At 39.1% G+C, this 15,247-nt stretch overlaps 1 protein-coding gene across 4 annotated transcripts in view; it reads left to right on the top strand.

Annotated features, from left to right (window-relative positions):
* Usp45 (ubiquitin specific peptidase 45) overlaps window positions 1-9,588 on the top strand; it is a 62,214-nt gene extending 52,626 nt beyond the window's left edge. For 3 of the 4 annotated variants that reach the window (XM_013110260.3, XM_005066230.4, XM_021224676.2), the window contains 3 exons: window positions 2,264-2,350; window positions 4,987-5,140; window positions 5,948-9,588. In XM_013110260.3, the coding sequence (XP_012965714.1) occupies window positions 2,264-2,350; window positions 4,987-5,140; window positions 5,948-6,078 (372 nt within the window). In that variant the 3' untranslated portion in view covers window positions 6,079-9,588. Of the gene's footprint in view, window positions 1-2,263; window positions 2,357-4,986; window positions 5,141-5,947 lie in introns of those variants that run through there. The other variant, XM_021224674.2, reaches the window with a different exon arrangement.
* Window positions 9,589-15,247: the final 5,659 nt, after the last annotated feature.

Genomic DNA, 15,247 nt, shown 5'->3' with positions numbered 1-15,247 from the left:
CTGGGACCAGGCTGGTGGGGAGAATGCACGTTACAGTGCACACTTTAATCCCAGCACTTAGGAGGCAGAAGCAGGTGGATCTCTGTGAATTCAGGGCCAGCCTGGTATACAGACCATGTTTCAGGAGAGGCTCCAAATCTATACAGAGAAACTGTCTCAAAAAGCCAAAAACAGACAGAGACAGAGAGACAGAGAGACAGAGAGACAGAGAGACAGAGAGACAGAGAGACAGAGAGACAGAGAGAGACAGAGAGAGAGAGAGAGAGAGACAGAGAGAGAGAGAGAGACAGAGAGAGAGAGACAGAGAGAGAGAGACGACAGAGAGAGAGGAGACCCTGTTTCAAAAACAAAAAAATCAAAATGGTGACACCTGAGGAAATGACATCCCAGCATTCCAGGAATGATACCAGAAGTTGTCCTCTGGTCTTCACATGTATCCCCAGTACATGTACACATAGTTTTCCTTTCTGGGGTCCTCCATGTGTGTCCCCCATAGAGTCCCCCCTTTTACCTAGCTTCTTTGGGGTTGTGGATTGCAGGCTGGTTATCCTTTGCTCTGTCTAATATCCACTTATGAGTGAATACCTACCATGTGTGTCTTTCTGTGACTGGGTTACCTCACTCAGGATGGTTTCTTCTAGTTCCATCCATTTGCCTTTGAATTTCAAGATTTCATTGTTTTTTGTTTTGTTTTGTTTTACATGTACATTTGTGTACATGTACATTTTCTTTGTGCATTCTTCAGTTGAGGGGCATCTAGGTTGTTTCCAGGTTCTGGCTATTCAAATTATCCTGCTATGAATATGGTTGAGCAACTGTTCTTGTGGTATGATGGCTGTGCCTCCTTTGGGTTTATGGAGTGAGAAGACAGCTTCAGAGAGTTGGTTCTCTCCTTAAACCGTGGGTCCCAGGGGTCAAGCTGAGGCCATTAGGTGTGCACAGTAAGCGTCCTTCGCCTGCTGAGACCTGTCACCGGCCCGCCACTAGTTTTCATTACCATCACATAATGGAGAACATGCATTTTTCCAGGTTAGTTTTGGGAAGTGAAAACAGAAGCAGTAGGATTTTCTGAAGATCGTGAAAGTTCATTTGATTTTATGTAATGTTGTAATGTCTGCTTCTATTGAGATATATAGCAAGTGTTCAAGTTCTTTCATAGTGAGTGAATATCATTGAATTTTAGAAATGAGAGTACTCAGTAAGATCTGTTTGTCCCCATTTTCTGACTTGACCTAGATGAGGTTGCCTACAGTCAAGTTCATTTTTAAATCCTTGACTCTTTGACTACATTTCCATGATAATATGTGTCAAAGGATTCGCTTTTAGCACATTAAACTTATTTTGTATGAATTGTTGTAAAAACACAAAGGAATTGTTTACCTTATTCATGATTTTAAAAAAATTCCATGTGAACAAATAACCTTTTTTTCTTTTTTCTTCTTTCTCTCTCTCTCTCTCTCTCTCTCTCTCTCTCTCTCTCTCTCTATATATATATATATATATATATATATATATATATATATATATATATATATATAGCGTTTTTCTGTGTGGCTTTGGAGACTGTCCTGGAACTTACATTGTAGACCAAGCTGGTCTCAAACTCACAGAGATCTGCCTGCCTCTGTGTAGTGGCATCTTGCCTTGCCTGTGACCTTGTGGTGGTGGCCACACCTTTGGGCATGGTCTCAGGTGACCCATTTTTAAAGGTAGAGGGGGGCTGGTTTGTCTAACTTAGTGAACACAGGGAGGCTGGTGTGGTTGGCTTTGGGTCATGGGCTGATGGTGTGGATCAACCCACGTGGGCACCAATTGAGGGTGGGGTTTAAATGAATTCACCAGACCCAAGATAAATGATAATTAGGTATTTATTAGGGAAGCACGTACATAGATAAGAGTAAATAACTGCCTCAATCTTCCTGCTCCAGAAGATTTGGTCTGTGCCCAAGACACCAAAGAGAGCACAAGCCAGCCAGCCCCTCCTCTACCTTATAAAGGGTCACTTCTGAATCTGAACCCACGCCCAAAGCGTGTGACCACCACCACAAGTTCACTGGCAGGGCAAATGCCACTGCACCTCTGTGTCCTGAATGCTGAGATTAAAGACGTGTTTCACCACTGCCTGGCAGTATGACTATTATTAATCATGTTTTTTATATCTATGAGAATAGTAACTTTCTAGAATTCTTTTGGTTTTAATTAACATAGTACTTTAAACTTAAGTTTGTTTTACTAAAAAAAATAATAATTTTGTCTTTTTAAGGCTGGCTTGAGTCTTCGTAAAGTGAACAGGCATGTAGACTTTCCGCTTACCCTTGATTTAGCACCATTCTGTGCCGCTGCCTGTAAGGTATGATATATGAAAACATTTAATTAACTTGCAAGTGAGATGGTGAAATGCATACTGCTTATTGTTTATTAGAAAATGCTTTTGTTTTGTTTAAATATGCTTCTCTTCTTGAGGAGGTAATTGTGACATATTAATGCATCAAATATGACTTTGGTTCTTTGGAACAAAGATGAACAAGGTGTGTTGGGCATGGATCCCAAACACCAAAGCTACCTGTTTCTTATTAGCAGCTGATATAATGTCTCTGTGTCCTCCTGTTCCTCTGAGTGAGCCAATAGTGAGCTAGTTTCTTGAGTTCTTTGTATATTTTGGAGATCAGTCTTCTGTCAGATGTGGGGTTGGTGATGATCTTTTCCCATTCTGTAGGCTGTGGTTTTGTCTTGTTGGCTGTGTCCTTTGCTTTACAGAAGCTTCTCAGTTTCAGGAGGTCCTGTTTATTCATTATTGATCTCAGTATCTGTGCTACTGGTGTTTTATTTAGGAAATATTTTCCTGTGCCAACGTGTTCCAGGCAACTTCGCACTTTCTCGTCCATGAGATTCAGTGTAGACAGATTTATATTGAGGTCTTTGATCCATTTGGACTTGAGTTTTGTGCATGGGGATAGATATGAATCTATCTACAATCTTTTACATGTCAGCATTCACTTATGCCATCACCATTTGTTGAAGATTCTTTCTTTTTTCCATTTTTTAATTGTAGCTTCTTTGTCAAAAAGACAGAGGTGTTCGTAGGTATGTGAATTGATAGCAAGGTCTTCAATTTGATTCCATTGGTCCACTTGTCTGTTTTTATGCCACTACCAAGCTATTTTCATTACTATAGCTCTTTGAAGTCAGGTATGGTGACACCACCATAAATTCCTTTATTGTACAGGGTTGTTTTGGTGATCCTGGGTTTTTGTTTTTGTTTTTTCATATGAAGCTGAGTATTTAGAAGTTTGTGAAGAATTCTGCTGGGATTTTGTTAGAGATTGCATTGAATCTGTAGATTGCTTTTGGCAAGGTTGCAATTCTTACTATGTTAATTCTACTTATCCAAGAGCATGGGAGATCTTTACATTTTCTGATCTCTTCTTTAATTTCTTTCTTTAAAGACCTAAAGTTCTTGTTGTACAGGTCTTTCACTTGTTTAGTTAGAGTTACCCCAAGGTATTTTATGTTGTTTGTGGCAATTGTGAAGGGTGATGTTTCTCTGATTTCTTTTGCAGTGCATTTATCATCTGTATATAGGAGAGATACTGATTTCTTCTTTCTTTCTTTCTAGTTAATCTTCTATCCTGATACATTGCTGAAGGTGTTTATCAATTGTAGTAGTTCACTGGTAGAATTTTTGGGGTCACCTACGTATACTGTTTTATCATCAGCAAATGCTGAAAATTTGACTTCTTTTCTAATTTGTATTTCCTTGATCTCCTTTTGTTGTCATATTGCTCTAGCTATTGAATAGATATGGAGAGAGTGAACAACCTTGTGTTGTTCCTGATTTCAGTGCTTTGAGTTTTCATTTAATTTGATGCTGGCTGTTGGCTTGTTGTACATTGCCTTTATTATGTTTAGGTATGTTCTTTGTATCCCTGCTCTCTTCAAGTTTATCATGAAGGGGTGTTGGATTTTGTCCAAGGCTCTTTCAGCACCTAATGATGTAGCAAGATAAACAAAAGCCTCAGAGACAGATATTGGGGTACAAACTTTAAGGTAAAGATCAGAGAAGCAATCCAGTCTAGCCAGGTGAAGTGGTAATCCTGTCTCCACAAATCTTCAGAGGCAAAAAGCTCTGAATTCCTGTCTCCTCCTCCTTATATTCCTTTCTCCACCTACATATCCTCCTGTCTCCACCTCCCTAGTGACGGGATTAGAGGCGTGTGATCTCAGCACCTGTCGTATGTGCTGTTTCTTTTAGGACTGGATCAATTTCATGTAGTCAGTAGGACTCTTAATCCTGAGTCCTAGGATTGAAGATGTGTACCACTACCTCCTAGCTTCTGGCTGCTGGGATTAAAGGTGCTAGAGGCTGGCTTTGCTTTCTGAATCCTCAGGCAAGCTTTAATAAATCATAATAATATATAATGTATAACTAGCATATATATATATAACTAATATATAAACAATATATAACAAGGCTACAAGTAACATAAGAAAAACTATATACAATAAGTATATATAATATATACAGGTAATAATTACATCAACAATGTCTAGTCCATTTACATTTAACAACTTCAGAGACTCAATCTCTCTCTTTCTCCCAGCTTCCAGACTCTCGTGTGTGTGTGTGTGTGTGTGTGTGTGTGTGTGTGTGTTTTAAGATAGGGTCTTACCATGTAGACCAAGCTGACCTCAACTCTTTTAATATTATTTTAATGCATAATTTCTTCTCCTTTTGGAATCTTTCTTATATTTTGCCACAATTTCGATTTTGACAATTATCTCCTTGTAATTATTGTTTTTTACATACAGACATTTGTAATTATAGAAGATTGGATAAATTTGGGTTTGATAGTCTCCCCTCTGTTTTGCTAATACTGTTCGCTGAGAAGCACAAAGTATCTCAGTATTGTTTTAAGACAATTTCTCCTATGCATTTACTTTCTCATTCTCATTTCACTGAATTTTACCAATTTTTGTGTTTGAAAGAATATAAATGTGGGAGAGAAAGTTCTCTACGGTCTCTATGGTATCGTGGAGCACAGCGGCTCAATGAGAGGTGGCCATTACACGGCATATGTGAAAGTGAGAGTGCCCTCCAGGAAGTTGTCTGAATATATTACCGGAAGGAAAACTGTACCAGGTAAGCCATCCTAAGCTCGAAAGAATTTATCCTTAGTTTTATCTTTTAAAGGAGTTATTATTTTACAGATCTCCAAAAGGATTCATTTTATTAATTTTAAATTCGCTTAGATAATATTTAAGAATCTTAATTATCACAAAGTAGTATCTTTTTAGTGATTTTTTTTGGGGGGGGAGGGAGTTGAGACAGGGTTTTTCTGTGTATCCCTAGCTGTCCTGTAATTTGCTCTGTAGGCCAGACTGGCCTCGAACTCATAGAGATCTGCCTGCCTCTGCTTCCTGAGTGTTGGGACTAAAGGCACTATCATGCCCAACTCCTTTATTAGTTTTCAAAATATATTCATTATTCATGTTTCTGTGTGTTTACTGTGTTGCATGAGCATATGTTTGGTAATCAGAGAATAGTTCTGTATACTCTGTTTTCTTCTCACACCTTCGTGAGAGTTCTGGGGATCAAACTAGCTGCCAGGTTGGTACAGCCGGTTCCTATGCTTCCTGCACTGTCTCTCAAGCCCCTCTTTCCTCCTTTCTGAGAAAGTGAGTCTTTTCTCTGAGCAATTAAGTATTACAGGACTCATATTTCATGAGATATTTAAATTAAAATTTTATTAGCTGGAAGTAATTATTAGTATAATTGATTAGTGATATTGGTGCTTTGAAAGCATTAGTCCATCTTAGGTAATACTTAATCTAAGAAAAATAAAATACAGTGTTAGAATTAGATATATTTTCTTGTGAATGTGTTGCAGTTTACAATTTAGAGGATGTAGATAAACTAACTGTAGAATTGTCCGTTTTGTTGTGCTAGGTTTGAAAGAACCTGACAGTGACTTGGGAAGCCACTGGGTCCACGTCAGCGACACTTACGTGCAGGTGGTTCCAGAGTCAAGAGCACTGAGCGCACAAGCTTATCTTCTTTTCTATGAAAGAATCTTGTAATTACCCATTAACTGTTAGTTAGCTCATCTGTATTCTAATGCTGCGGTGGTAAGCATAACATATAATGTGCCTTTGTAGTATTTAGAAATAGTGTATCCTTCCAGCGTTATCTAATTTTTTCATCATGTGGTGAATCCTTTAAAAATTAATACACCAGGTAGTGCTGGCATACACCTTCAATTCCAGCACTCGGGAGGCGGAGACAGGTGAATCTCTGTGAGTTCGAGGCCAGCCTGGTCTACAGAGGGACCTCCAGTATAGCCAGGGCTACACAGAGAAACCCTGTCTCAAAAAAACAAAACAAAAAAATTAATTAGCTAATGCTTTCAAATCTATATTCTTAAATGTAAAAAATATGTTTCATGCCCCCCCCCAAAAGCCAGAACAAAAAAATGCTAATTTTCGTGTCCTTGGAGATCCCTTCCTCAAGAAAAAAGGTTTTGATAGTGGTGGAGAAGTCCCCTTTATGATGTATCTCCATCCTTACATACATTCGGAGATGATGGTGAAAATCATCCTTTCACATACTGCTTCCTCAACGTAATACCCCCTCCGGAGTGCATCTACTATGTCTCCTGTTACAATTTACTTAATCTTTGTTTTAGCCTCTTAAAATCTTGGCCATGTTTTAAATCATATGTCATATTTTTATGGGCTTGTTATTTTTCTAGTAAAAAGTTGAAGTAAGTTTTAACTATGAAAGAAAAGGCACTCATCCTTGTACCACTCCACTCAAAATCATCTCAGGGCTTTGCAATGGTGTGTAATTACTATACAGGAAATGTCGCTAGAGCAGTCTGCACTAGTGCCTAATGTAACATAATTACTTTTTCATAGCTTATGGGATTTGGTCATGTAAAACAGAGCCACTGTAATTTTGGCAGTGTGAGTTTACAAGCAATGTATTGTTTCTTATTTCTTAGAATATTTCATTGAAAATATTGAAACATTTCATAGTTACTTATAGTCTATTAAAGATAATTTGTAAGTGACTGCCTAAGGCCAAAATAAAATATAGGTAATTGTAACATAGAACTGGTAAATAGAAATTGATAATCCATATAGGAACATAAGATTCTTTAAAGTTTAAGGATGCCTTTGAACTATACATGACCAAATTATAATGGTAGAAAATCAAATCATATTCTTATCATTAACAAGGGAATATAATACATTTTCTACTTTTTTTTTTTTCGGTTTTTGGAGACAAAGTTTCTCTGTATTGCTTTGGAGCCTGTCCTGGCACTCACTCTGTAGACCAGGCTGGCCTCAAACTCATAGAGATCCACCTGAATCTGCCTCCCGAGTGCTGGGATTAAAGTCGTGTGCCACCAATGCCCAGCTAGGTCATTTTCTACTTCTATACTTCAGTAAATATCAGACAGGTGTCTTCATAGCCATCATTAAAAAGCTCAGGTGGACAGTTGGGGATGTAGTTCTGTGGCTGACCACTCACCTAGCCTGTGCAAGGCCCTGCTTCAATCCCCAGCCACACAAATACAAAATTTGGGTGGGTTTGGATTTTACTGTAATGGGGCACAGGGTTTGTCCTTCTGTTCCCTTTAAATGATTAAGGGGTAACACATGAATGAACTGTGGAAACTCAACATGAGAAATATTACTACCCCCAAATTTAGATAATCACTGAGTCGGTTCACTGACACATGATTGAATCTAAATGTAAGGGGCTGATTCAGTATCCTAACTCTCTGTGCCAGTGGTGATACAAGGGACAAATGTCAGGGAGAGAGGCTGTAAACCATGCAAACCTTTAACCAGTATTGAACCTTCTGACATGTCTAACATTATAAAGTCACCAGTGTGGCCTCTTTGTGTGGATGGGTGAAACTGTGATTTGTCTAATGCAGAAATTTAAAAATACCATTGCATATTAAATATGGCGACCTGCAGAGCCCAGTCGTGTCTTCTAAAGAGAACTTTTCTGTTTCATTAAAATCCAGTGACAGAATATTCTAGCACCAGAACAATTAATTAGAAAATTTTGTTCAAGTTGGCATCTTGATCATAGAACTCTCCATCATCCCCCCCCACAACAAAAATAAGTAGTTACCTTTTTTTCTCCTAGAAAAGATACTATTAAGAGATATACTGCAGAGAGGTGATGGATATACTGTGATGGGGATATAATAAATGAAAGAATAATTTTTAAAAATGGCCAGGTGGTGGTGGCACATGCCTTTAATCCCAGCACTTAGAGGCAGAAGTAGGCAGATCTCTGAGTTCAAGTCCAGCCTGGTCTACTAAGCAAGTTCCAGGACAAGAGAAACCCTGTCTTGACAAACAGAAAGGAAAGAAAGAAAGAGAGAAAGGACAGACAGACACAATCTAGGCCTAGGTAGGTACTCATCCTAACATATAGCAGTATTTTATCACCCTGTAAAATGGGAAAACCTAAAATCTGTGTCATTTTACACATTATTCTAGCAATGACATGCAAATAAAATGCTTTTATCTATAACCTAGTGCTAATTGAGATTCTGAAGTGTACTTTTATGGTCTAAAGTTGGAGTGTTTTTCTTGTCATCTAAAAATGGAAGAAAATGGTTTGATTTTGGTATCTAGAAATTTCTTATCAAGTTTTTGTAATAGAGAAAGATCACTCAATTCTACACTTAAATTTTTGTTTTTATTTTGAAGTTTTCCAAAGCACATATCAGGAATTTTATAATTGTGAGGCTACCATAATAACAGTAGTTTCCAGATTACCTCAGGCAACAGTGCAAATAAGCAAGGATGTTTACGGGTTAATACAACTACTTAATGTTTTGGCACAGTGAATTTGAAAGGTAAAAGAGAGAAGTTTTTAGTTAGAAACTGGTTTACAGGGTATATTTAGCCCCAATTCTCCTTGGTTTTTCCATATTTAAAATGATAAAATGTGGATGATGTGCCAATTATGTGAATGACATAAATATACATCTATATTTAAGATATGTTGTTTAATGCTTAAAAAATTAGATGAAGACCACCTATTTAAGTGGTCAAGAAAGTGATCAGCTCAGAGTAATATATCAACAGAGCCAAATTACTGTATCTAAAAACTTTTAGCTTGCATGTGTGATTAATTAATAATTTTATTCAACTATTTCATAAAATCTCCTGATGAAACTACACATTGAATTTTTGTAGTATAAAATAACATCCTGCCTACTTTCATGAACTTTATATACAAGGTTTATTTTTCTGCATGACCTCTGATCAAATAAACCCAAGCCAAATATGTGCAATAACAATCAAGCTATTAGGTTGCATCCATTGCATTATTGGAAAAATGATTTCTGTATTAAACTATTTTTGTTTATGTAGAAATCATCAGTTCAAATATGTTTAAAAGGTAGATGACTATTTTCAAGTATGAATAATAAATTCATGGTATCATTCCTATTCTTATCCATTTTTACAGTATTTAAAAAATCTATGTAACTTATTGAACATCATTTTGTCATTGCTGTATATATAAACATTATAATAAATATTAAATTATGTTAACTGGAGTTTTTGCAATGTGTGTTATTGATAGTGTTAAATAGACATGTGTTTATGTCTATTTTAGTCCTCTTGGCTTGCTGAAACAAAATATGATTTGAGGAGCTTATAAACAACAAAAATTTATTTCCTACACTTCCAGAGGTCAGGAAGCTCAAGATCAAAACACAAACAGATCCACTGTCTACATGAGGTCTACTTTAGAGCCACTGTGTACAGGAAGGTTACTTCAGGTTTTCTGATAATTAATGCTATCTCAGTGTTTGTTCACTTGGTTAAAAGGAAAAGGAGCCTTATGACATCTCTCTTAGGAGGGTCCTCGTCATATGTATGAGGGCTTCACACCCATAACCTACTCAGTTTTCTAAAGGCCCTGGTTCATGTAACTCTCACATGGGGGAGTTTGTGAATAGAGCATTAACATTTAGTTCATAGCAGCCTGCATGTTTTAGGAATGCGCTATTTAAAATAAAAAGTCTGCCCAACCTAGTGCTGGGACTGTGTCTACTAATTCTCCCACTGAGTTACATCCTCAGTCCAGAAAAAAAAAAAAAAAAACCCTTACCTGGGCCATTTGTAGTATCTGTCAATGTGAGTGTTCAACCTGGCAGAATGATTTATTTAGATAGGATTGTACACTAGAAAATGTGTTGTATACATGTTTAACTTTTCTGGAGTCATGAGGCTTATGGTGAAAGTTACATAGTTTCATTTTGATTCTGGCACTTAAGGGTTTGTTTATACCTGCTCTTTGTTTGGCATTAGGGTTATGGCTGTGAACTAGAAAAATCTCTCAAGTGAGGAGTAATGAGAAAATAAGTCAGTGGCCGAGTCTTAGTTACAGTGTCCCTTGCTGTGAGGAACACCATGACCAAAAGCAATTTGGGGAGGAGAGAGTTTGTGTAGCACTTCCACATCACAGAGGGGACACAAGGCAGGGCCTGGAGACAGGAGCTGATACAGAGGTCATCAGGGTGCCACTTACTGGCTTGTTCTCCACAGCTTTCTTATTTGGCTTTCTTTTTTATTTAAAAAAATTATTTTTCATTTTACATACCCCTCCCTCCCCTCCTCTTATCCCCTCACCTTCCCCCCTCCCTACCCCATGCACTCCTGAGAGGGGGTAAGGTTTTCCTTGGGGAGTCAACAAAGTCTGGTGTACCAAGTTGAGACAGGACCAGGCCCCTCCCCCCTATATCCAGGCTGAGTAAGGTCTCCCATCATAGGGAATTATAAGAGGAAGATTACCATACACAGGACAGAGATGTTGTATGTTATTTTATTAGGGAGAAATCACTTATGTGAGAAACTGAGAACCAAAGGTCAGTGCTCCACTGCTCTCTGAGACCTAACTGGAACCCCAAGAGAGGGCGAGTGCCCCTTATTCCACATACCAGTATGCACCTGTAGCCATGCCCTCCCTACAGGGAATGGCCTCCAAAAAACCAGTTCATGCACCTGGGATAGGTCCTGGTGCCCCTGCCATCCCTCCCCGCAATAGATCCAGCCACATAACTGTCACCCACATTCAGAGGGTCAGTTGGATTTATTTTTTTTTCTTTTAAGATTTATTTTATTTGTTGAATATACAGTGTTCTGCCTACATATCAGAAGAGGGCACCAGACTGAATTGTAGATGGTTGTGAGCCACCATGTGGTTGCTGGAAATTGAACTCAAGACCTCTGGAAGAGCAGTCATTACTTTTAACCTCTGAGCCATCTCTCCAGCCCCACTGGATTTCTTATAGCACCGAAGACCAGCCCACAGGTGGCATCACTCACAATGGACTGGGCCCTCCCACATCAATCACTAATTTGAAAATGCCCAATAGGCTTGCCTAACAGCCCTATCTTAGGGAGGTATTTTCTCACTTCAGGTTCCTTCTCCTCTGACTCTACCTTGTGTTAACATAAAACTAACATAAGGAAAAAAAAAAAACCTCAAACACTTACAAACTGGAGAGATGGCTCAGCAGTTAAGAGCGCTGACTGCTCTACCAGAGGACCTGGATTCAAATCTCAGCATCTACTTGACAGCTTAGAACTGTCTGCAACTTCAAAACCCAACACCCTCACACAGACATACAGGGAAAATACCAATGCACACAAAATAAAAGTAGGTTATTGACAAATTGTCCAGAGTAACAGCTAGCAGAGAAGGATGTCACAATGATAACGGCTCTGGTAGTACTAAAGAGTAAGCTAAAGGGAAAAGAGTGAGACTTAATTTTAGGGTCCCCTCTTGTAACAGAAGCTGAGGAAAGAAATCTTGATATTTGTCTGTCCCCAGAAAAACAATATTTGCCAAATATTTGCAGTTTTAGAAGTTTGTGGGTTTCCTGGAAGCATTTTCATACATTCCAAGGATTATTTCCAAGTAGAAATACCCAAAATGTTTGCAAGTAATCCTGTATTTCTTTTTTTTTTAATGATTTATTTTTATTTTGTGTGCATTGGTATTATGCCTGCATGTATGTCTGTGTGAGAGTATTGGATCCCCTGGAACTGGAGTTAGACAATTGTGAGCTGCCATGTGGGTACTGGGAATTGAATCAGGGTTCTCTGGAGGACCAGCCAGTGCCCTTAACTGCTGAGCTGTAAGAGGGCCCCAGACCTTTGGCCATGAGACCTTAGCACAACTGACTCCATAGTGTAAGTACCATTCAGGCTGTAAAATTCAGCATATAGACAGCACCACCTGCCAAAATAAAACAAAGGCATAATCCATCAAAGAGTTCTGGGGGAGTCTCTAAATGTACTAACCTTGCTTTTTTTGGCTTCTGTAGTTCTGCATCTGACTACCTGTTAATTGAAGTATGTCAAATTAGGACATGGTTTTTGTGCTTAAAAACACCCCAAGAAAGGCTCCAGGCTACTCTGGGAGGGATCCCAAATACTCAGTGCAGTAAGCAGCCAGCTAATAAAGACTTTCTATTGGCTTAAACCCATGTCTGGATAAATACTCCACAACAGAGAACAATTTCTCCAGCCCCAATAATCTTCTCTCTCTCTGTTTCTCCCTCCTACTAGCTCTTTACTTTTTTGGGGGGAGGGGTTGAGACAGGGGTTTCTCTGTGGGTTTGGAGGCCATCCTACTAGTTCTTGTAGACCAGGCTAGTCTTGAACTCAGAGATCTGCCTGCCTCTGCCTCTGCTGGGATTAAAAGCGTGTACCACTGCCCGTCTCTCTCTCTCTCTCTCTCTCTCTCTCTCTCTCTCTCTCTCTCTCTCTCTCTCTCTCTCTCTCTCTCTCTGTGTGTGTGTGTGTATGTGTGTCTGTCTGTCTGTCTCTGTCTCTGTCTCTCCTCCATCTCCCTCTCCCTCCCTCCCTCTCTCTCTCCCTTGGCTTTTCAAGAGAGCCCTGGGTATCCAGGGACTAATTCTGTAGACCAAGCTACTGTGCACCACCACTGCCTGGCTTAATCCTGTACTTTTCAGTTGTTTTTTTCTCTTTTGGCTCTTTGGGGGCATGCCACCCAGCTGCCAAATAAATCACACATGGATGGAGGCTTATTTTTACTTATAAATGTCCAATATTGGCTTGGCTTGTTTCTTGCCAAAAAAAAAAAAAATCCAACCTTAGCTAGGTATGATGGTGAATGCCTTCAGTCCCAGAGCTCACTCAGGAAGAAGAGGCAGTTAGTTGGATCTCTGTGAGTCAGAGGCCAGCCTGGTCTACATAGCAAGTTCCAGAACAAACAGGGCTACACAGAGAAACCCTGTCTCAAAAACAAACAAACAAACAAAGATCAGAAGATCAAAAAAACCCAAACCAAACTGGTTGCTTGGTTGCTTCTGTTCTCTTCTGTTTTGATTTTCACAAACCATCTTTTCTGATTTCAACACTCACCTCCCACTGCCCAGACTCATACATGGTTTTACTGTGCGGCCCAGTCTGCTCTTTAACTCCCAGGCTCAAGTGATTTTTGGCCCTCAGACGCCAGAGCAAGTCAGACTACAGGCATGTTGTGGTTTGAGTAAGAATAGCCCCACCAGGCTCATATATTTTAATGGTTAGTCACCAAGGGGTGGCACTATTTGAAAGGATTAAAAGGATTGGGAGATGTGGCCTTGTTGGAGGAAGTCTTTCACTTGGGTGGGCCATCCTGGTCTACATAGTCAGTTCCAGGACAGCCAGGGTTACATACAGAGGCCCCTGTCTCCAAAAACCAAACCAAAATACATAGATAAGTAAATAGAATGTTTCTTGGTAAACAAACCTGGAAAAATACAGAATATCACATAGCTAACTCAGAGGTAACTTTTGGTATGTTGTATGTATGTCTTAATTTTGTTCCATAAAGTGAATTTTTAAAAAATTGGATTAAATGGGAGGTGGTGTCACATGCTTTTAATCCCAATACTTGAGATACAGAGGCAAAGGCAAGCAGATCTCCGAGTTCGATGCCAGCTTTGTCTACAGAGCAAGTTCCAGGATATCTAGGTATCTAGGGCTACACAGAGAAACCCTGTCTGGAAAAAAAAAAAAAAAAGGATGACTGTGGAGTCTTAGTTATGTTAAGTGAAAATGCACAGCTTTCCTTTTGAATCTAGTACTAACATTGTCAACTCACATCACAGTATTGTCAGATAGTTGGCAGTTTTCTTCACTATGCTCCCCCGACATTACATATTGAAGGCTAAATTTGAGGCCAGCAGGTGTTTATCTAGGAGGACTTTATTCTAGTAATACAGGTTACTTGAGTTTCAAATGCTTAAGAATGACAGAATATCTTGTAAAGGCCATCCCTATTCTCACATCTACCTTTTTTTTTTCTGTATCCAGCCAATTGCAGTCTTGTTTTCTACAGTCATTTGATGTTGTGCACAATTCCCAACTCACATACTTAGATGCTTAGTGTAGTCCGTGTATGCAAAAAATACAGCTCTCATCTTAAAGCGAATAAGAGAGGGCTTATTGTGGAGCCATATTTGAATGATCATGGCCCAGGGTAAGCAGTTTCATGACAGTAAAGAACAAAGACAGTCATAAATCAAGTCAAGCTTAAAAGGTGTTGGTCTGTCCATCACAGAGCAAGTTACAATATGGGGGACACTTTCACTGGGCTGCAGATGCCATCTGATAACATTCTTAGTTCTTGAGTTGGTGGAAACTAGGAGTCAGCTAAGTGAAAGGTCCCAAGAGATTTTTATCTGTTAGTCACAGTATGTTAGCTCCAACAGAGAGGTTGGCAAGGACTGGCTCTTCAGTGGGCAAAGCTAGGTCCAGAATGGGCATTCAGCCTCCGGACCAGAGTATAGCATTCCAACCTATCCACATTACTGCAGCTTTAATCAATCTTCGGAGACAGCCTCCTTCTTGGAATTCTCCTTCACAATTCTTCAGTCACGCTGAGATTTCTAGAACGTCATTTCCCAATCTTTAAGCTAAAAATACTGTATTTTTAAGTATTCTCGTTTCTTTTTTTAACGAAACTACTGGCTGGAAAACGGACATTTGAGATATATGAACATTGTTCATGCTAAAACCCCTTTTACCTCCTTTCGGAAGGCCACCTTGTAGTTGAGGTGTAGAGACCAGTAGAAACTATGCTTCCGGGGAACGGGAGTTGGTGGAGGGCACCATTGGACGGTAGGGAGAAGGAACTGGGATTGGTATGTAAAATAAGATTGATTTTAATTTAAATAAAAAGTAAAAACAA

The sequence above is a fragment of the Mesocricetus auratus genome, unplaced genomic scaffold (genome assembly GCF_017639785.1).
Source record: "Mesocricetus auratus isolate SY011 unplaced genomic scaffold, BCM_Maur_2.0 Super-Scaffold_6730, whole genome shotgun sequence".
Lineage (NCBI taxonomy): Eukaryota > Metazoa > Chordata > Mammalia > Rodentia > Cricetidae > Mesocricetus > Mesocricetus auratus.
The sequence above is the reverse complement of the archived record's forward strand: the minus strand, read 5'-3'. Positions and strand labels throughout refer to the sequence as shown.